The 22,490-nt window shown below is 49.4% G+C and overlaps 2 protein-coding genes across 2 annotated transcripts in view; one reads left to right on the top strand and one right to left on the bottom strand.

Annotated features, from left to right (window-relative positions):
- Positions 1–11,513, top strand: part of POLE (DNA polymerase epsilon, catalytic subunit) — a 67,267-nt gene extending 55,754 nt beyond the window's left edge. Inside the window, exons 44-47 of the mRNA XM_007955060.1 lie at positions 10,252–10,452; positions 10,671–10,796; positions 11,220–11,309; positions 11,400–11,513. Of these exons, the coding sequence (XP_007953251.1) occupies positions 10,252–10,452; positions 10,671–10,796; positions 11,220–11,309; positions 11,400–11,513 (531 nt within the window). The remainder of the gene's footprint in view (positions 1–10,251; positions 10,453–10,670; positions 10,797–11,219; positions 11,310–11,399) is intronic.
- A 2,925-nt stretch (positions 11,514–14,438) lies between these two features.
- P2RX2 (purinergic receptor P2X 2) lies at positions 14,439–17,150 on the bottom strand. The gene is made up of 12 exons (XM_007955035.1): positions 16,972–17,150; positions 16,730–16,865; positions 16,532–16,603; positions 16,373–16,448; positions 16,207–16,303; positions 15,987–16,067; positions 15,683–15,821; positions 15,219–15,349; positions 14,960–15,050; positions 14,809–14,874; positions 14,663–14,740; positions 14,439–14,486 (listed from the first exon to the last, which is right to left on the bottom strand). Exons 1-12 carry the CDS (start codon positions 17,148–17,150, stop codon positions 14,439–14,441), a joined length of 1,194 nt encoding a protein of 397 aa, XP_007953226.1.
- Between the last annotated feature and the right edge of the window lie 5,340 nt (positions 17,151–22,490).

The raw sequence follows: 22,490 nt of genomic DNA, 5'->3' as shown, positions 1-22,490 counted from the left end.
AAGATTTTACTTGCATGCGATATCAATGATACTGTTCAATAATTTCCACATTCTGTGGGATCACCTTTCTTTGGAATGGGTACAAATATGGATCTCTTCCAGTCAGTTGGCCAGGTAGCTGTCTTCCGAATTTCTTCGCATAACCAAGTGAGTGCCTCCAGTGGGGCATCCATTTTTGAAACATCTCAATGGATATTCCATCAATTCTTGGAGTTTTGTTTTTTGCCATTCCCTTCAGTGCAGCTTTGACTTCTTCCTTCATTATTATTGGTTCTTAATCATACGCCACCTCCTGAAATGGATGAACATTCACCAATTGTTTTTGGTACAGTGACTGTGTATTCCTTCCATCTTCTTTTCAGTTTCTTGCATCATTCAGTATTGCCCAGAGAATCTTTCAATATTGCAACTCAAAGCTTGAATTTTTTCTTCAGTTCTGTCAGCTTGAGAAATGATGAGTGTGTTCTTCTCTTTTGGTTTTCTAACCAGGTCTTTGCACCTTTAATTATAATCATTGACTTTGTCTTCTCGAGCTGCTCTTTGAAATCTTGTTGTTAGCTCTTTTGTTGTTTCTTCCATTTGCTTTAGCTACTCCATTCATGGGCAAGTTTCAGAGTCTCTTCTGACATCCATTTTTGTCTTTTCTTCCTTTCCTGTCTTTTTAATGACTTTTGCTTTCCTTATGGATGATGTTCTCAATGTCATCCCACAGTTCTTCTGGTTTTTGGTCATTGGTGTTCAATGCATCAAATCTATTCTTCAGATGATCTCTAAATTTGGGAGGGATATAATCAAGGTCATATTTTGGCTCTCAGGGACTTATTTTAATTGTCTTCAGCTTCAACTTGAACTTGCATAAAAGTAGGTGATGGTCTGTTCCACAGTTAGCTCCTGACCTAGTTTTGGCTGAAGATACTGAGCTTCTCTATTGCCTTTTTCCACAGATGTAGTCGGTCTGACACTTGTGTACTCCATCTGACGAAGTCCACGTGTATAGCCACCATTTATGTTGTTGAAAAAAGGCATTTGCAATGAATAAGTTGTTGGTCTTGCAAAATTCTATCATGCGATCTCCAGCATCATTTCTATCACCAAGGCAATATTTTTCAACTACCAGTGATTCTTCTTGGTTTCCAACTTTTGCATTCCAATCACCAGTAATAATTAATACAACTTGATTGCATGTTTGGTCAATTTCAGACTGCAGAAGTTGGTACAAATCTTCAATTTCTTAATCTTTGGCTTTAGTGGTAAATTTGAATAGTAATATTAACTGGTCTTCCTTGTAGGCGTATGGATATTATCCTATCATTGACAGCATTGTGCTTCAGGATAGATCTTGAAACATTCTTTGTGACAACGAATGCCGTGCCACTCCTCTTCAATTTGTCATTCCCAGCATAGTAGACCATATGGTTGTCTGATTTACAATGGCCCAAACCAGTCCATTTTAGCTCACTAATGCCTAGGATATCGAACTTTATGTGTTTCATTTCATTTTTGACAATTTCCGATTTTCCTAGATTCATGCTTTGTACATTCCATGTTCCAATTATTAATGGATGTTTGCAGCTGTTTCTTCTCATTTTGAGTCACGCCACATCAGCAAATGGAGATCCTGAAAGCTTTATTCTATCCCATCATTAAGGTCAGCTCTACTCTGAAGAGGCAGCTCTTCTACAGTCATATTCTGATCTGAGGGTCTCATCTTCCAGCACTATATTGGACAATGTTTCAGGGCTATTCATAAATAAATATATATATATTCCCCCCCCCCCAACCTATCTAGGAATTTTCCCTCCCCTTTACTGTCCTCCCACCCCTGGTAACCAACAAAGTTTCCTTTCATATGTAAATTTTTCCTTGGCTTTTTACAATAGTTAAATAATACAATATTTGCCCTTCTGTGATTGACTTATTTCACTCAGCATAGTGTTCTCCAAGTTTATCCATGTTATGCAGTGTTTCACAGATTGTCCGTTACGCTTTGGTGTTGCATAGTATTCCACTGTGTGTATGTACCACAGTTTTGTTATCCATTCCTCCATTGATGGGCACTTAGGTTGTTTCTGTCTTTTTGCTGTTGTGAATAGTGCTGCAATGAACTTGGGTGTGCATATGTTTATTTGTGTCCTGGTTCTCACTTCTTTAGGATGTATACCTAGAAATGTGATTGCTAGATCAAATGGTATTTCTAATTCCAACTTTTTAAGGAGTTGCCATACTGATTTCCACAGTAGTTGTATCATTTTACAGTCCCACCAGCAGTGTATGAGAGTCCCAACCTCTCCACATCCTTGACCGGCATTTGTTATTTTCTGTGTTGCTGAACTTTGCTATCTGATGGTGTAATAGTTGGAGCTTTGTGTCAACTTGGCTGGACAACAATTCCATGTGGTTTAAGCAATTGTGATGTGGGTTGTTCCAGTGATGGGATCAGATGTATAAGTTTTGAGCAGCCAATCCATTGAAAGGGGTGTGAAAAAAGACACTCTTCTGTAGATCGGGATTCTGTTGTGCTGCCTACAACTGTCCATGAGCGAACAATCCACCACTGGCCTGGAGATCTTGTATTCATCATTCGTTGTAGTCAATGGCCAGTATACTGTCTGCCAGCCTTGAGCTCCTCAGCCCCTGCAGCTGCGTGAGTTGGGAAAAGCCTCCAGCTTGACGTTTGATCCAAGAACTTTGGACTTGCCAGATTCTGTAAGTGTGTGAGCCATTTTCCCAAGATAAATTTCTCTTTCTCTCTCTATATAAGCTTTACTAGTTTTATTTCTCTAGAGAACCTAGTCTAACACAGATGGTATATCATTGTTGTTTCAATTTGCATTTCTCTAATGGCTAATGCTCTGGTAGCATAGTGCCTAAGGCACTTGACTGCTAACCACAGGGCTGGTGTTTCAACCCCCCCAGCCACTCCTCGGAAGGAAGATGGGGCAGTCTACTTTCATAGTGATACTGCCTTGGAAACCCAAGGAGGGGTTGCTATGAGTCGGGTCCGACTTAACGGCACATAACAACAACAACAATGGCTAATGATTGCAAACATTTCTTCTTGTGTTTGTTGGCCACTTGAATATCTTCTTTGATGAAGTATCTGTGTTCATGTCTTCTGCCCATTTTTTAACTGGATTGTTAGTCTTATATTCTATTGTTTATGCATTTTGGGTTATCCTTGATAGTCTTTTTATGCCATGTTTTCTTATCCATTCTGCAACTCTCTTTCTCTTGAGTGGTGCATTTAATCCATTTACATTCAATGTAATTATCAACAAGCATGAATTTATTGCTGTCATTTATCAGACCAGTAAACCTGGTCTCTCTCTCTCTCTCTTTTTCTTTTTTTATGATTTTGAGTTTTGTTGCACATCGTTCTCCTACTCTATCCAGGATCTCTCGCACTGATCCCTTTCCAAGTGGTTGACAGTGGTAGCCGGACATCATCTAGTTCTTCTGGTCTCTTTGGTTTTCTTCATTCTTCTTTGCTCTGGACAGGGATCACCTGTGTGGTTTCTGGTGAGAAATCAAAGCTTAGTCTTATTGATTGCCCTTTGTAGGTAACTTTTTGTTTTTCCTGTGCTGCTTTCGCGATTCTCTGTCTTTGCTTTTGGTGAGTTTGATTATGATGTGCCTTGTTGATTTTCTTTTGGAGAGTGTCCTGTTTGTGGTTCATTGAACTTCTTGAGTGGATATCTCCCCGACTTTCATTCTTTTAGGGACTTTCTCTTCCAACAAATCTTCAACACTTTTCTCTGTGTTTTTTTTTTTTTTTTTTTTTCTCATCCTATTTTGCGATTCCAGTCGCACTTACATTATTTCTTTTGATTGTGTACCATGTAAATTCTAAGCTTGCTTCATTTTGTTTTGATCTTTTCTCTGATTGATCCTTTAACAAAGGAGTATTGAGGTTTTTGTCTTCAATCTCACTAATTCTGTCTTCTATTGAGTTGCTTCTACTCCTTTCCCCTTTCAATGTGTTACCTATTTCCAAAGTCTTAGTATTAAACTTCTGGATTTCTGTTTGTTGTTTTTGTATGGTTTCTAATTTTTTGCTTATTTTGTCAGTTTCTTCTTGTATTGTTTTCCTAAATTGTTTTAGAGTTTTGTGTTTTCCTTAATTCTGTCGGTGTTTTCCTTAATTCTGTTGGTGTTTTCTTGATTTGTCTCTCAATCCATTGAAGGTACCTAAATATAATTCTTTTGAATTCCTTATCAGGCAGTTCCAGTGCTGCTTCTTCCTGAGAGAGGTATTCTGAGTTTTTATCCTAATCCTTTGTTTGTACTACTTTATCTTGCTTCTTTGTGTGGTCTGAGATAGTCAGTTGTCTCTGAGACATATATTTCTACTATATTTGCTAGTTTGGCAACACTTTAGGCACTCACCACCCATCTCCTGGTGGGCATGACAGAGGATGAGAGAATGTCCACAGATCTCTGTTAGCTATTCGTGAAGAGTAGTTGAGGGTGAATTGGGCTGGTATTAGCTGCAGCCTATCATTGGTCAGTTGGTGCAGAAACAAGTGGTGGCCCACCCTAATGAGGGAGCTGCAGAAGGACAGGTGTGGTTGGCTTGTGTGAGTGGTTGCTCTCTAGTCATCAGCTTCCAGCGCAGTTGCCTGTGCTGTCCGCTGCAAGAAGAGCCTATACTCAAAATGGTTTCACCCTCAGCACAGCCAATAGTCCAATGCTATTTGCCTCCTTTTTAACTGTTTTCCTTTCTAGTTGTCGGCCACCAGTGCAGTTGTCCATGCAGTCCTTGGCAAGCAGAGCCAATTCTTAGATTGCTGCCCGGATCAGAATGCCACTTTTAAATATTCAAATTGGCCTGCCATCAGGACAGCTGACAGCCTGCAGCTCCGTTTGTCTCTTTATTCACTGTTTCCATCCAGGTTCTTCTATTAGTTGGTATTTACTCCAGTTCTTTATCCTTCCCTTCAAAGCTCAAAGTTCCAAGATTATCTTCTGTATCTGTTTCAATTGATTTCTCGTTTCTTTGTTGTAGAGGGTGTGTTTAGCTTGTCTGCCTATTCTGCCACCCTGCCAGAAGTCCCTGTCCCTGTATTTTTAACTTTAAGGATATCCAATCAGTGGGATCATGTGTTATGAAGCCTTTTGGCATTGAGATTCATCTAAGCTATTGCATGAATGGATGGTTCGTTCCTTTTTGTGCTGAGAAGTGGTCCATTGTATGTCTCTGCCATCCACTGGTTGAAGAACATTGGGGTTGTTGTTGTTTGGTAATTAGGAATACATCTGCTATAAACATTCTTGTACAGTGTGTGTGTGAACATAGGTTTCATTTATCTTGAATTAAAAACTAGGAGTGAAATGCTGGGTCATACAGTAAACTGCTTAGCTCTGTGAGAAATACCAAGCTAGCTGTTTTGTAAAGCAGAGCTTGTGTTGATTCTGACTCATGGCGACTTGATGTGCATCAGAGTAGAATTACTTCATAGGGTTTTCGTGGCTGTCATCTTTATGGAAATTGATAACCAGACCTTTCTTGGGTGGCGTGACTGGATGGGCTCAAACCGCCAGCCTTTAGGTTAGTGGCCGGGAAAAAACTGCTTATACCACCCAGGAACCTTCTTCAGCACATAGATAATGCGTGTTATAAACGGCTGACTCGATGGCAAATAACAACAACAACAATTATTTTTTAGACGTATTTTCATTTCCAATTGTTTACAACTAATGTAAGGAGCACTGATGGTGCAACAGTTTAACCACTTAGCCGTGCAGCCTGTAACCTTGCTACACCCAAACGAAACCAAACTCACTGCCATGGAGTTGATTCTGACTCCTTGTGACCTCCATTGGGTTTCCAAGGCTGTCAGTCTTTACGGAAGCAGACTCCCTCATCTTGGAGGCAACTTATGGAGCAACTGGTGGGTTCCATCCATTTGGTTAGCAGCCAAATGCCTTAACCACTACACCACTAGAGCTCCTTGGAACTTACTAATTTAGAAATTTTCTCTATAGATACTCATGTCATCTGTGAACAGAGATGGTTTACTTCTTCCATGCCAGTCTTTTTCTTGCATGAAAATGTAGGCTGGGAATTCCAGTGTGGCAGGAGGGGGGTCATGGCCTTGTGTTCAACCTTAAGGGTGACCTTCAGTGTTTCACCATAAGCTATGATGATGTCAGCTGCCGATTTTGGGGGTACACTCCATCTAGTCTCCTGAGTGCTTCAATCATGAGTCAGTAGTGATTGTATCAAGTGTGTTTTCTGCTGAGAAGACCCCCTTGTTGTCTTTAGTCTTTTTTCTTTTAGTCTGTTGATACAGTGACTCATACTGCTTGGTTCTCTGCTGACCTCCAGCCCTGCATTCCTGGCATCAATCCCACTTAACCACATCTATCATCCTTTTATATGTTGCTGGATTGGGTTTGCTGGTACTTGGTGAGGATTTTCATGTCTGTGCTCCTGAAGGTTATTGGTCTGTAGTTTTCTTTTTTTATAGTGTCTTTGGTGGTTTTGGTGTCAGGATAATGCTGGCCTCATAGAATGAGTTGGGCAGTTCCTTTATCTTCTGCTTTCTTGAGAGTTTATATAGAATTGGTGTCATTTCTTTAAAAGTTTGGTCAGTGTTTATCCGATGAAACAACTTTGTTACCTCTCTTTTAGTTCTATAGAATACATTTCCCTTAAAAACTGTGGGTTTCCTTTTGTGTTAGGTGTGGGCTCCCCTATTAGACGAGAACCACATGTGTACACAGCTGTCTTTGACACAAGCCTGTCTACACTGTGGGTAGTGAGTGGGTCACGGTGGACCAGCGGTGATTCTGAGAAGCTCTTCCCTGGCTGAAAGGACTGAGACTCTCATGTCTTTCTGAGGTCTAAACAGCAGGTCTGACAGCCTCACTCATGATTTGCTCTTAAGCCTGAGCCATTTGTGACTTGGAGAGCCTTTGCTGGTACAGAGCCATCTTGTGCCCTGTGTTCCCTCTAACTCTTGCTTTCTTACTGAATGGTTTCTCTTTGGCTGTTGCTGTTTTTGTGACTATGGACACCACATATGCTACAGAGTAGAACTAACTGTCCCACCAGGTTTTCCAGGCCTGTTTCCTTGTGGTGCCATTGGTGGGTTTGAACCGCCAGTCTTCTGGTTCCCAGTCAAGTACAAAGTGTTTATGCTGCTCAGGGACCTTTGAATGGTTTCTTTTTAATCTGTTTCTCTTGCAATACCATATCTGCACCACCAACAGATGGTTTGTGCTTTCAGCATCTGTCTGGAAGTCCCCTCAAGGGTCCACAGGCTTCACTTCGTCTCTGATTTCCTGCCTGTGGTAGGAACCAGTGGTATCTTTCTCAAGCCTTTGGTTGTCTCTCCTTGGTGCTCTTTGGCCTTCATTAATGGCATCCTAAGGACCTCTGGTGACATAGTGCCCTAAGGCATTTGAGTGTTAACCAGAGGGTTGGTGGTTCAAACCCACCAGCTGCTCCATGGAAGGAACACAGGCTATCTACTTCTGTAAAGATTTACCACCACAGAAACCCAATGGGGGTCACTATGAGTCGGAATCGACTGGATAGCAGTGGGATTTTTGGGTTAATGACATCCTGGTCCCACAACAAACACCACAGGTTCTGGGTTTTTGTTACAGCCACACCCCACTTTCAGGCAGTTTCTGTGTCATCATTGATTGTTGCTTCTTATGGTTACCTAGTGCCACTCTGACAAGAATATACCACAAATGGGATGGCCTTAACAAATAGGAGTTTATTCTTACAATTCAGAGGCTTTAAGTCTGAGTTCAAAGTGCCAGGCTCTAGAGGCTGGGTGAAAGCCCCTCAACCAAAAAAAAAGCAGGGGGACCAGGTTTGCTGGTCCAATTGAGCCTGGTGGAACCACTGAGCCTATGGCCCCTAGCTGCCCTTCAGGTCTGGAATTGAACCCACACCTGTGGCTTCCAGCCAAACAAAAGACAGGCATATGAGTTGAACATTTACCTCAGGTAGATACACTCCTTGGAGAGAAGAATCATGGGAGAAAGAAGGGCTGCTTATGCACAGGGAGACAGCTCAGGTGGCAGGAGTCCATGGAGGGATGGACACCAGGAAGAGGTAACTATGGGGAGGAAGGGGGAGGGGATCTGTTGCATTGTGGTAAACTGGTCAATGTCATGAGACAAAGTGTATGTGAACTGCTGTGTGGAAAGTGAATTTTCTCTATAAATCTTCACCCAAATCACAATTAAAAAAAAGAAAGGTTGAGAAAGCCCCTCAACCTTGGGGTCTAGCTCTGCCTCCTGCTCCCGGCCCACTGAAGCTAGAGGTGTTTCTTCACTCAGACAGCTGCTGGCTGCTGAGGCTGAGAAGCCCCCAGGTTGACAAGTAAAAAGGCACAGTCCCTATGTTACCAAACCACACGGCAGGCCATTAACTTAAGTCCATTGTAAGTCCCGAGGTTGGCAGAACATAGCAGGCTGCTGAGCAATGACATGGCTACATATAGGGTCCAAGTGTGCCATAGGCTCGAGATTTATATACAGGAAGCAGACCACATCCCAAAGGCAGCTACTCAGCTGCTTGTGGTAGATCCCACCATGGAGTTGATTGCCAGTCTCATCATGGGGAATAACTACCACCAGCTTCCCAGCCACTCAGCCAGGCCCAGCCAAGTTGACACACAAACATAACTCCCACACTGCTTCACAAATCACTCCAGTGCTGGTTTGCACAACAGTGGTTGATCCTCAGCGTTCTGGGCTGAGGTGTCTGGAAGTCTGCTGTTCCTCCTGGGGAGGATCTGGTGTTTCAGGGACAAGGACAGTCACAGGGTAGGTGGTTCTGTTTGGAAATGAAATACAGTGAAAGGAGTGTGTGGGGGCAGCTCGTCGACAGTGGGGGTGCATTGTGGGCTGTCTCCCAGATCCACTTTCCCGAATGGTTCTAAGGTAGGAGTTGGCCAGAGCACTGGAGGTGGAGGCATGTGCCAAGGAGAACGCTGGAAGAGCTGTGGGGCACTGCATGGCAGATGGCCAAGGTGTTGGGTCCACAGGGTCTGGAAGTTCCTCTGCCCTAGAGCTTCCCTCTGCAAGTCACAGCCGCAGGTGGGTGGGTGGGTACACCTGGGCCATGGTTGTCAGGACTCAGTACAGCACCAGGGGAGCAAGGGCCGAGTGCCCATGTCTGGGCCCCGCAGGGTCATCATTACTACTTTGCCTCCACCTCACCCCCCACTGTACCTGCCCGCCCCATGCCCTTCACACACCCCACCACACACACCCACCGTGCCTCACCCCATGCCCACCCTACACCTAGCACCTGCCCCACCCCCACTCCCCATGCTCACCCACACTCCTCCCTGCCACCACTGTGTGCCAGCCCCACACTTCATGCCTCTGCTGGCAGCTCTGCCTGGGGGAAAGAGGGAATTCTGAAAGCATTGGCCCAGTTTCACCAACCTAGTGGCAGGGCAACCTGTGCCCTGACATTTGGGGTACCCCTAGCCCTCGAGGGCTCCCTTCTAATGGGACCAGCAGTGACATGAGGTGGTCATGTGGGCAGCCCAGTGGAAAGAAGGACATCGGGCAGTGCTATCAGGATGGCACTTTGAGGTCCTGCCTTGAGGCCCCTCCCCCCAAAAAACCCCACAAAAGCCAAGCCTACTGCCGTGGAGTCAATTCTGACTCATAGCACCCTTAGAGAACAGAGTAGAACTGCCCCACAGGGTTTCCAAGGCTGTCCATCTTCACAGCAGCAGACCGCCACATCTTTCTCCCACACAGTGGCTATTGGGTTTGAACCTCAGACATTTTGGTTAGCTGAGTGCTTAATCACTGCACCACCAGGGCTCCTTTCTACACACGCAGCAAGGGTAAAATACTAAACACATCCTCCTGTGGGTGGAACCACATGTGCTGGACAAGAGGAGGAAGTAGGCCCGTGGTGATTCCAAGGCTGTCAGAGCAGCCGGGGCTGGTGCACCTTGTCTAGCCAGGAGGGCACCAGGCCTCTTGACTCAAAATGCACTCTGACAGTTCTGGGTAGACTCCCTGGGCTACATGGGGGTCCCAACATCCTGGAGGGTTGGTGTTGGCCCCTTTGCAAACAGAGAGATGCTATGTAACTGGCAGAAGGGCCCCTGATAGGAGGGGCAGAGCCACCTGCTATTGGGGGGTACCGGAAGCTTCTGAGGGGCTGGGACACGGAGAGGGCCTGCAGCATTGGAGCACCTGCCATGGGTCTTTAGCCCAGAGTGGTGGCAGCCACTGGGCACCTGATTCGCTGCCCTGCAGGTGCTGGCCCTGGACACGAACATCACGAACCAGGTGAACAAGCTACGCCGGGATCTGCTGCGTCTGGTGGGCGTTGGTGAGTTCTCGCCGGAGGCACAGTTCCAAGACCCCTGCCGCTCCCACGTGCTCCCGGAGGTCATCTGCCACAGCTGCAATTTCTGCCGGGACCTGGACCTGTGCAAGGACTCTGCCTTTGCCCAGGTGGGCCACTTCTGCCAGCCAGGCCCTGCCTAAGCCCCTTGCCACCCCAGGGGGCCCACCCTGTGAGTGTGGGAGGGGGCCGCGCAGTCAGCAGTGCCCCTGAACTGACCCCTCTTGACTTTGGGCTCCCCACCACCATCCCAGCACTTCCTGGACTTGGGGCTGGGCTAGTGGGGTGGGAGGCCTAGACCAGGGGTCATTTGCTTCCCTTCTACCAGGACGGGGCGGTCCTGCCTCAGTGGCTCTGCTCCAACTGTGAGGTGCCCTATGATCCCACCACCATTGAGGCAGCCCTGGTGGATGTGCTGCAGAAGAAGCTGATGGCCTTCACACTGCAGGACCTGGTGAGCGTGCATGGATGAAGGGCCCGGCAGTGGCTACGTGGAATTGTAAAGTATCTGGGGTGGGGGGGCACTTGGGCGCATGCATGTGTGTCTTAATGTGTCTTGAGCACATGTATATGTCCTTTTGTGGGTGTGCATATCTGGGGATACATGTGTGTGCGGTTGTTTGTGTGTCGGGGCATACGTGTGCATGTCTGGCCATGCATGTTAGGATGCGTGTGCATGTCTCTGCATGTATGTGTCTGGACACGTGTGCACAGGTGTGTAGGTGTCTGGGGTGGTATCTGTAGCTGTCACTGGGCTTTTCAAACCACGATGCAGTCCCTGATTGAGGTTAGTCCACTGCCCTGTGCTGCCTGCTCTGGCCATGAGGTTCTCGGTGCACACGCTGAGCTCACGTGCCCTGACCGGCTCCCATCTCAGGTCTGCCTGAAGTGTAGCGGTGTGAAGGAGACCCACATGCCCATCCACTGCAGCTGTGCGGGTGACTTTGCCCTCACCATCCATACCAAGGTGGGCCGTGCTCTGTGCACCTCCCTCAAGCCTCAGCCTCCTCCTCCTAGGGGTCCAGTCTTAACTGGAGGTGACTGTCCACTCCTCCAGGTCTTCATGGAGCAGGTTGGAATCTTCCGGAACATTGCCCAGCACTATGGCATGTCTTACCTCCTGGAAACCCTGGAGTGGCTGTTGCAAAAGAGCCCCCCACTGGGCCACTAACCAACTGGGGGGGCTGTGCCAGCATGATCTGGTCCTGACATAGCTGTTCTAGGTGGGCAGCCAGGCTCTCCAGTTTTTCGGGGAGCACCTGGGGGCCATCCACTCCCTCTGGGCATCCTGAGTGCTCCCGGGTCTGCAGGGTGAACTAGTGTCAGCAGACTGGTCCAAGGCAAGTCGCCTCGGTGAGGTCATAGTGGTCCTCAGGGAGAGTGGCTGTCAGGGGAGTCACCATGGCCCTGGAGGTCACTGTGATCCTGGGGCATCACTTCCCGCTGAATAAAGAGTGGCACCTTTGGTTGTTGTCTGTGCTTCCCTAGGCTGGAGGTTGCATTGAAGAATGTTGTTCCTGGGGGCCTCCTGCCTTCTGGGGGTCCTGTTTATTAGACACCCTGAACTTGAGGTCTGGGTTTGGAGCCCAGTAGCCAGGGGGACAGGGTGGTGGGAGGACCTGGCCAGGACATAGTGGGCACCAGTGGTCCACACAAGGGCCTAAGTCTGTTCCTTGTCACAGTGATACACAACAGCTGTGCTGCAGAGCCAGCCCAGGGGTGTGCCTTCCTCTGCACAGGGAGCCGAGGTGGGGTGGTTCCAGGAGTGGCCTCACAGGGGCCCTGTGGTGACTGCCCACTGCCTTGGTACGCTACTCACCTACTAAGCCTGCATATTTTATGTCATGCCCCAGATACCACTGTGTCCCTTTTGTCAGCTAGGTTTCTATTCAGGTGCTATCTGTGCTGGCTTTGTGCTGTTGAAAGAGGCAGGGGGGCAGGGTCCCAGGCAGGCTCCTGCCACCTGGTGTCCTGTGAGGCCCAGTTTGGGGACCTGCACTCCCCAACCCTGTGCTGTCCCCTGCAAGAGTCAGGCAGGCTCTGTGTTTTTGGTTAAATGAGCCTCTTCTTCTCTGCCTTGGACAGGGACCAATGAAAGCAGAAAAATAAGCTTTGGCGGAATTAGGCAGGCAGCAGATTTTAGATATGGTCTTACAAGCTTATGGGTGACCCATGTCGTGGGGCCTGGGCTGGCCAGGGAGGGGTCTGTGAGGGGCAGTGCCTGCGCAGCCACCTCCCATGGCCACTGCCCAAGCTCATCCTGGTCATTGACTCCTAAAATGTTTACTATTACTTTTCACTGTTGGGAAAAGGAATCTTATCTTTGAAGAAGTGGAGAGCAGATGAGTAACTGGATCTGCCCAGGACATCCGAGGGTGCTGCAAGTGGACGGGCCAGCAGCAGCTGGTACTGAGGCGGTGGAGTGGAATCAAATCAAATTAGGGCTGTGGGGGAGGGGAGCAGGCTAACGAAATTTCCTGGAAGGGAGATGCTGCCGGTCAGGGAGGGGTGTGGCAGGACATGATCACCCCAGGGGACACTCATGCCATTTCTGTGGTCATAGCCTGGGCTGTTCCCACAGGTCCACCATTGAAGACCAGGGGCACTGGAGCCATGGACCAGGGCACTGGTTGGACCTAGGCTGGTGGATGCCCTGGGTCCTACAGATGGGGCCCTGCTTATTCTGCTGCAGCCGACTCCAGCAGAGACACCTGAGGCTACAGAAGGGCCAAAACAGCCTGGCCTAGCTCCTGACTCTAATAGAGGCCCAACTGGGAAAACCGGTTCTTCCCAAACTAAAGCTAGACACCTTGGCAAGTGGGTGGGAGGCCACTAGTTCTGATGACCTGTGGGACCAAACCTGAGGATGGAGGAGCTGGCCAGCCCGGCTCCACCGGGCTGGAGTAAAAACATCTGTCAACGGAGATGGGGCTCTCCTGAGCAGGTGACGGGGGACCCACCTCTGACCCCTGGTTCCAATGACGACCACAGAATGTCATATGAGATGTGAACACAGGAGGGTCTGCCTGGGTCTGGACCTGCCACCTTGTCTCAGTGGTCCTCTTTTGGGGCGGTGGCTACATTTAGCACAGTGCCGAGGAAGACCCAGAGCCAAGTTCTATCCCCCAGATAGGCTGGATGGGCAGGCGCCAGTCTGAGGCTGGGATGTAACCCAAAGCATCTGAAGGCATCATAACTAGATTACGCGCTGGCCTGATCCAGTTAGTGCTAGCCCTGAGCTCCCACTCCTTCCCAGGCCACCCCCCCTTACCCTTCACCTCAGCTCTGCTGGCCCTCCCCAAGCTCAGGTTTTTGGGTGTTGAGTGGGCCAAGGAACCCAGCTTCCTTTTCCACAGCCCACCCTCGCCACCTCCATCAGTAGTTCATGCCATTCTCCCATCCTGGGGGAAGGGCTGCACATGAGACTGGGGGCAGCACCACATGGTCCTGGTGCCTCTAGCCTCAGTCCTCACTGCCACTGGTGCCCCTAGTCAGTGGATGCTGACATGGTGGTGACTGAGGCACCCTCACACCTAACACCCAGGCCAGGGATCCCCGCTGGCCCCCACTGGTCACTCTCTGCCAACCCCCAACCCAAGAATGAAGATAATGGTTGTGGTCACAGGTTTAATGGGCTCTGGGCATGTGATCTTTGGCTACAAGGCTCATGAAGGGTCTGGTCAGATAGGCTGTGAAAGATTACACTACATGGAGAGAGGCCAGCCAGGAGCAGGGTGGCCCCTCAGCTCCCAGAGGCAGGGGTCCTGGGGCTCTGTGTGAGGGGGCAAGGTGGGCACATAACTGGGAAAGTAGCAGCTGGAGGAGGACAGTGAGAACTTGCCTCTCCATGCAAGAGACCCCAGGTGGCAGGTTGAGGGGGCAAGGGCTGGAGTTGGGCCTTCCCACAGAAGGGGTTGTCTGGGGCAGGCAGCAGACCTGTGTGGCAGGGCTCCATCTCTGGAGCCAAGACTTCAGGGGGCCAGTTTCTGCTGGGCCCAGGTCTGCAGGTGTGGGGTGGTAAGGTGGTAGGGTGTCAGAGGCTCTGAGTTGGGTCAGACATTTGGGGTCTACGGGTGTGGGGTGCTGTTGTGGACACTCAGGCAGAGAGCCCTTGTCCTACAGTTGGATTGGGACTGTCCACAATCTGCTTGTGCCACGCAGAGAAGCAGTGCAGGCTGGCCATAGGGTGGCCGGCTAGCTGCCCCGTCCTGGGGCAGGACTGGGTGGCTGGCCTGCTGGGCAGGGTGGGGGTGGGGCCTGACCCAGGACTAGGGCCAGAGTCACAGGCCAGCTTGCCCCAGCCTGCCTTGGTGTACACACCTTGTCAAACTTCTTGTGGCTGTAGACCTTGTTCTTGTTCATGAACGTGAGCAGGATCCAGTCACACAGGAAGGAGCCCTGGGCCAGTGGAAACCAATACTCAGGGCTGGCCAGCTCCCCCCGACCCTGGGCCCAGGGGTCCTTACCACCCCAATGGACGTCAGCGCTGTGGCCAGGTTGATGATGGTGGGGATCAAGCTGAACTTTCCTGCCTAGAAAAATGGGCCATGAGGACCTTGTGCCTAGTGCCGGCTGACAGCCTGTGGGTCAGTCAGTGGAGTGCCAGCCCCTGCCTACCTGACCGTGCACAATGACATCAATGCGGATCCCATAGGCCTTGATGAGCGTGCGGGCGGTGGTGCCGTTCACCTCATAGTACTTGGCAAACCTGGTGGAAAGACCTAGCAGCAATCAGGCGGCCACGCCACCTCTGCCTGCCCTGAGACCTGTGGGGAGCATGGCAGGTGGGCAGCCGAGTGGGTGATCCTTGTGAGAGGGGTCCCCCTTGAACTGCTGCCTTATGACAGAACCATGTTGGTCTCAAGGCTGAGGGTACCTGAAGTTATAGCCAGATGAGGCAGGAACATGCTTGGGATCGAGCCGCCGGAAGGAGTACTTGGGGTTGCATTTGGATGCTGAGAGGTCCAGGTCACAGTCCCAGTTGATTATGACCCCGATGACCCCACCCTGCAGAGGAGGGAGCCCTGGTCTGAGTCTGATGTGGACCTTCGGCCAATGAGCCAAGGATGCAGTTTGTGGGGGCAGGGGGCTCAGTGGGTGCCCAGGGCAGCACAGGGCTAGATCCAGGAGAGCACGTGGGGATGCTGGCAGCTGGCTGGGAGTGCCTTGAGTCAATAATTCAGCAGGTGTCACCCAAGCCCAGGAGGCTCAGGCCGATAGTGTTTCTCTCTCCTCTGCCTGAGCCAAGTCAGACTGACCAGGGCTGAAAGGGGCCCTTTCTGCTCTAACAGCCTGTCGTCCTGGCCCGGCTATGTCTGGGTGTCCTGTCCACCCACTTGCCTTGTGTGCCAGCTCTGTGAAGTTCTCCCCAGCTTGCTCCACCAGGAACCCCAGTTTGAAGATGGGGCAGTAGAGGTCAGAGACCTCATCAAAGCTGCAGTGTTTCAGGTAGTCGTCCTCCCTACTGGCTATGTTGCCCCTGAGAAGTAGACCAGGGTGGGAGGGGGTGGATAGCAGGAGCCACATTCAAGGTCGGTGTGAGTGAAGGTAGCCCTCCCCAAACATGCACTTCCAGTAGGCAATGTCTCCAGCAGCACCCCTAAACCCTGGCTGTTCCCCAGGGGCCATCTGTACTGGCTCTTACTTGGAGAACTGGAACTTGGGGTAGTGGATGCTGTTCTTGATGAGGATAGTGAAGTTGGGGGCCATCTTGCCCAGGAACTGGCTGGGGACACAGGCTGTGTTCAGTTTCCTCCCCTCAGTAGAGGCCCCTCTGTCCCCTGCCCAAGGCCTGTCTACACAGCTGACAGGAGAGAGGAGCTTCTGTGTCTCTAGGGACAGCTGCAGGGTCAGGGACTGCACACCTGACTGAGGCTCCATCTTCTGCTGGGCACCAGCCAGACACTTCGCATGTCTTTGAGGGGCCGTGGTAATACGGCACACAGTGCCCAGTCCGCAGCCCTGCAACAGACACCCTGAGTGGTGGCCAGCAAACACACCACTGCCCCACCCCAAATGGCGCCCACTGACCGTTTCCCAGCATGTCCAGCTCCCCGGCCACACAGTCCTCGTCTGAGTTGCAGCTGGCATTGCTGACCCTTATGCTCTGTGGGGACAAGGGCTAGTGCAGCCTCAGGATGGACTGCTCCCCCTCCCTCCCCAGGGCCCCCCTCCAGGTCCTGCCCTCACCTCAGGGCAGGTCCCAAGCATCTGGGAGGGGGTGACCTCCATCCTGGTGATGACGCTGAACACACTGCCTCCCTGGTTAGAGAACAGACCCGGGCGTGATGCCCCCCTGCAGTGCCCACCCTCATCTTCAGCAGCTTGGCTGGGAACTCAGTGAAGACAGAGGTCTCAGGTGGGGATGGAGGGGAGGCCTGGCCGCACCTCGGGGGGCTTCACGTACTCCTCTACATCCCACACTCTGTGCTCGGAGGCGCTGATGCCTTTGACCTTGGTGATGATGGAGCTCTCAGGGCCGGTCTCCCTGTCCTGGTAGCTCTTCTGCAAGATGAACACATACCTGCGGGGGTGGAGCAGGGTGATGCCCCTGGGGCCCTGTTTTCCTGTGGCTGCTTCGCTACCTCCGGGGACCCGCCCGCCCCAGGGCGCCGCCCCGGCATCCGCACCATACGAAGTAGACCAGGATCAGAAGCTGCACCATGCGGTACACGACGCCCAGGTGCCGGTTCTTCACCACCATCACCTTGGGTGTCTCGTAGTCCCAGAACGCAGACCAACAACCCTGGGCCAGGCGCCGCACGGTCCCCATCCCAGGGGGCTTCGGCTCCAGCTCCACAGCAGCCATGGTAGCCTGGCCACGCGGGCCCCACTCCGGCTGTTCAGACTCAAGCGCACGTGCACGGACCGGCGGGGTCCGGCCCCACCGTCCCCCACTGCGCAGCCCTGCAGCCTCCTGCGCTGGGAAGTGGAGGTAGAAGCAGATCGCTGCCGGCCGGGAAACTGATACCAACCAGACTAAGAACTTGTTTTTAAACACTGCCAAGAAGGGGAGGCACCCGACGGCCTCCTGGCGTCTCCACGTGGACACAAAGGGCACCACACACAAATCCAAAGCAGACCTTGATCCCGCCCTGGATTTTCCCCGCGTCAGTCAAGGCATCGCCGGCCACCCAGTGTTTCACAACAGAAAGTGCAAGTCTTTGCCCCAAAGCCCCACTGGTGCGCGTCTGCCCTCCCATTCCAGCTCCCCCCATCCACCCATCTCAGGCTCTGAGCTCCAGGCTTTCCTCTGTTTCCAATCTTTTTTTCCTCCCTTAGTGAACCAAAATCTCAAAAGCAAATTTTAAATCCCCGTCCCCACCCTTATCATTTTGAAACAAACCCCAGATATCACATGACTTCCCTATTGCTATGCAAAGCCCTCAACAGGGGCATGGGGGTGAGGCTGACAGCAGGGGCCATGCAAGACCCCTCTGATGATACCTGAGATCCCAATGACCCTTCCTGACCCTCAGCATGGCCCCTGTGAGGACACCAGGGGCATCAGCTATGCATCCTCTTGGAGAAGCAGCCTGGGTCCCCTGGCCTGTGGTCCAGGAGGACTTGCCCCATCCCAATCATCCCAGGGGGCCTGGAGAGCTGCCCTGCCTCTGGGGCCCACAGAGGGCACTGCTGAGAGCAGGAAGGGTGCTCCCTGTGCCTGGCAGGGGAGTGGCCAGCCAGCTTGTTAACTCTGGTTACAAGATCAAGATCAGAAGGTAAGGGACTTGCCACTTGTCTCAGCCACATGAACTGCTGGGGGCAGGGGCAAGCCTCACATCTGTCAAAGGTGTTAACAGCATCATTTTTGCAGTGGAATGGAGTGAATGCGTTCAAATTGTCTTCTATTTGTAGATGTATGCTCCGGTACCTAGAAAATCCTAGACTCAACAGGGAAACTACTGAGACTAAGATTCAGTAAAGTAGCAGGTGCAAGATCAACATCCGAAGGTCGTCAGTTCCTTTGCACTAACAAAGAGAACTCTGGAAAGGAAATCAGGAAAACAGTACCTTTAAAAAAAAAAAAATTATATATATATATATTTTGTAAGAGTTTGTTTTATGTTCAATGTTACGTGTGCATTTAGTTTCACTCCCTGTTTACCATCCCCGACCCTAACCCAATGTCCTCCCTCCCTGCCCCTCTGTGCTCCTCATAGTTATGTACTCCTGTGTGTCCTGCATTTCCTCCATAAGAATGGTGCCCCTCTGGTGCTCCGTGGTCGATTGCTCCAAGGGGTGCACTTCCATAGAGTGTATGAGTGTGTCACCCTGGGTTGAGTGGTCTGCATGTACTATTAGGCTGAGAGGCAGTGCCTGGGAGTGAGTTTTGTTCCAGGCCCAGAATGTATCCCAGGGCCATAGTATTGGGGGTCTCACCAGACTCCATGCAACCAGTAATTCTGGTCATTATTGAGTTTTTGGATTTTGTTCCACGTTTTTCCTCCCACTCTATCCAGGATCTCTAGATTTGATCCTCTCCTGGGTGGTTGGCATTGGTAGCTGGGCACCATCTAGTTCTTCTGGTCTTGAAGGCAAAATAATACCATCTTAAATAACCACCCAAAAGATGAAGTACTAAAACTAACCTAACTCACTGCCATCGAGTCAATTTGGCTCATAGCAACCCCTCCATGGGTTTCCGAGGTGGTGTCACTACAGAAGTAGATTGCCCAATTTCCAAGGAATGGCTGGTGGGTTTGAACCTCCACCTTTCTGGTTAGCAGTCAAATGCCTTAGGCACTACGCCACCAGAGCTCCCAAAGATGAAGTATGTAGACATAAATCTAACCACAGACACAAAAGATCTATAAAAAGAAAACTACAAAACACCTGGAGAAACCAAAAGAGACTGTGTTAGACTGGGTTCTCTAGAGAAACAAAACCAGTAAAGCTAATAGAGAGAGAGAAAGAGAAATTTATCTTAGAAAAATGGCTCATACACTCATAGAAGCTGGCAAGTCCAAAGTTCTTGGATCAAACATCAAGCTGGAGGTTGTTCCCAACTCACGCAGCTGCAGGGGCTGAGGAGCTCAAGGTTGGCAGTCAGTATACAGGCTGTTGACTCCAACGAATGTCAAATCCAAGATCTCCAGGCCAAATGGTGGATTGTTCACTTACGGACAGTGTAGGCAGCACAATAGAATCCCGATCCACAGGAGAATGTCTCTTTTCCCAGGATGTCCATAAATATACTGGAAGCAGGCCACACCCCTAAGGAAACTCCCTTTCAATGGATTGGCTGCTCAAAATATATACATCTGATCCCATCATGGGAATGACCACATCACAACTGATTAAACCATACAGAATTGTGGTCTAGCCAAGTTGACACACAGCTCCACCTATCACAGAGACCTACCTAAATAGAATATACTACAGCTTAAAGACAGGAAGACAACATGGTAAAAACGACAATAGTACCCAAAACAAACTACAGCTAGAAGGCAATGCTGATCCAGATCCCATCATCATTCTTTAAACAGGGGTAATGTTAATGACCAACTTTATGTTGAAAGGAGAGAGACCCCAGATAAGCAAAAACTACTAAAGAAGAAGAAAGTGCAAGGTCTCATACTCCCTGACCCAGAACGTACTACAGAGCCACAGTGGTCAAAGCAGCCTGGTGCTGATACAACGACAGACACACAGGCCAACGGAGCAGTGAGAACGCAGAGGTGAATCCATCCACCTACAGACACCTCATCTTTGACAAAGGGCCAAAATCCTGTAAATGGGAAAGAGAAAGTCTTTTTAAACAAATGATGCAGGCAAAATTGCATATCCATTTGCAGAATTAAACAGGATGCATATCTCACACCATATACAAAAACTAACTCTCGATGGATCAAAGATCTAAATGTGAAACCCCAAACCAGATCTTCCAAGGAGTGGCTTTTCAAAAAAACAAAAACTAGGGCCAAACTTAGGAGGAGCCCTAATACATGGCATGAATATACTATCAAACATAACTGAAAATGTACAAACAGCAGAAGACCAACTACCTGGGACCTCCTAAAAATTAAACATTTATGTGCATCAAAAGACTTGGTCCAAAAAGTAGAAAGAACTTATAGAATGGGAAAAAATCCGATATTTTGGACAAGGTACAACATTCATAGATGTTTCAACACCTCAACAACAACAACAAAAGAAAAAGGGCAGAAGACATAGACACCCTTCCACAGAAAACATTCAGACAGCTAACAAACATGAAGAAATGCTCACGATCATTGGCCATCAGAGAGATGCAAATCAAAACAACAACGAGATCTCTCTCCCTAGCATTAACAGCAAAGTTCAACAAGACAGAAAAGAAATGCTGGCGAGAGTGTGGAGAGACTGGAACCCTCCTACCCTCCAGTGGGACTGTAAAACGGTACAATCACTGCAGAGAGAGGGATGGCGCGTCCTTAAGAAGTTGGTAATAGAAATGCTGTTGATCCCACTACAAGGTGTATGTCCTAGAGAAGTAAGAGCTGTGACACAAAGAGATATATGCACACCCTGTTCATTGCAGCATTGTTCACAATAACAAAAGATGGAAATAACCTAAGTGCCCGTCACAGGATAAATGGACAGACAAACTTTGGTACATACACACAATGGAATACTATGCAACACTAAAGAACAATAATGACTCCGCAAAACATCTCCTAAAAATGGACGACCTGAGAGAACCTTATGCTGAGTGAAATTAGTCAATCACAAAAGGACTATTATGGTATGAGACCAGTACTGTGAAAGCTGAAAGGTTTATACACAGAAAGAATTGTTCTTTGAAGTTACTAGGGGTGGGAAGGGAAGGGAAGGACAGTCACCAGCTCGAAGGTGGACAGGCACTAACTTGAGTAAAAGGGAGGCAATATACAAGGGGGAGTTCAGTACAGAATGATCAAGGCATAGGGGGATGCTGGGAGGAGCCCAGGGTTAAAGACAATAGAGGTGAACAGTTACGTACACAACCCTGCAATGACAGTAATAACCAAGGAGTGGACATACAGACAGACACTCAAGCTGAACAGGGATGGGAAGGCGAATGGGACTACACCCATGAATACATGCAGTTTGACAGAGGTTATCTCTACTTATATGTTTCTATGGGCTGCAGATACATCCAGGAATGTACTGTAGCACACAGGGGACAAAGTTATGAAAATGTCTTAAAAAAAAAACAACTCACTGCCGTCCAGTTGAATCCGACTCATAGCAACTTCTCCTTCAGTTTCCAAGGCAGTATCACTACAGAAGTAGATTGCCCGACCTTCCTTTTGAGGAGTGGCTGATGGATTTAAACCACCAGCCTTCTGGTTAGCAGTCAAATGTTTTCATCATAACCAAACATCTCAAGGGATGAGCTGCTGGGTATGGAGGCTCAGGACTACAGTATCGGGGACATTACGGTCAATTGGCATATAACACAGTCCACAAAGCCAATGTTCTATATCCCACTTTGCTGAATAGTGACTGGGGTCTGAAGAGCTTGGGAGTCACTATCTAAGGTTTAGTTGTTGGTCTCTCCCTGTCTGGAGCAAAAAAGAGTGAAGAAAACCAAAGATGCAGGAAACAGTCAGTCCAAAGGACTAATGGGCCATGTGGACCCCAGACTCCACAACCCTGAGACCAGAAGAACTAGATGGTGCCTGGCTACCACTACTGACAGCTCTGAAAGGAATTGTAGTAGGAAGTCCTGGACAGAGTGGCAGAAAATGTGGAACAAAACTCAAAATCATTAAAAAAAAAAAAAAAAAAGGCTTACTAGTCTGATGAGGACTGCTGGAACCCAAGATTATGGCCCATAGACACCCTTCAAGCTGGGAACTGAACTTAACCCTCGTGACTCAACTGGCAGCCAAACAATAGACAGGCCTGAAAGGTGATAACACCAGGAGGGTGTTCACTCATCAGGACAACCCAGAGGCTAGCATTTGCCAGGGACAGAGCTAGGAAGGCAGGAGGGGATGGGAAGGAAGGACACAGGGAAGTGGTGGACATAGGAAGGAAGTGGGAAGAGTGCTGTTACAGTGTGGGGACTGCAGTCAATGTCACAGAACAGCACGTGTACGATTGTTGATGTAAACCAACCATTACAGTGTGGGGACTGCAGTAAATGTCGCAAAACAGCACGTGTACGATTGTTGATGTA

The sequence above is a fragment of the Orycteropus afer genome, unplaced genomic scaffold, assembly GCF_000298275.1.
Source record: "Orycteropus afer afer isolate SDZICR_OR568_19922 unplaced genomic scaffold, OryAfe1.0 scaffold00489, whole genome shotgun sequence".
Taxonomy (NCBI): Eukaryota; Metazoa; Chordata; class Mammalia; order Tubulidentata; family Orycteropodidae; genus Orycteropus; species Orycteropus afer.
This window is presented reverse-complemented; position numbering and strand designations above follow the sequence as displayed.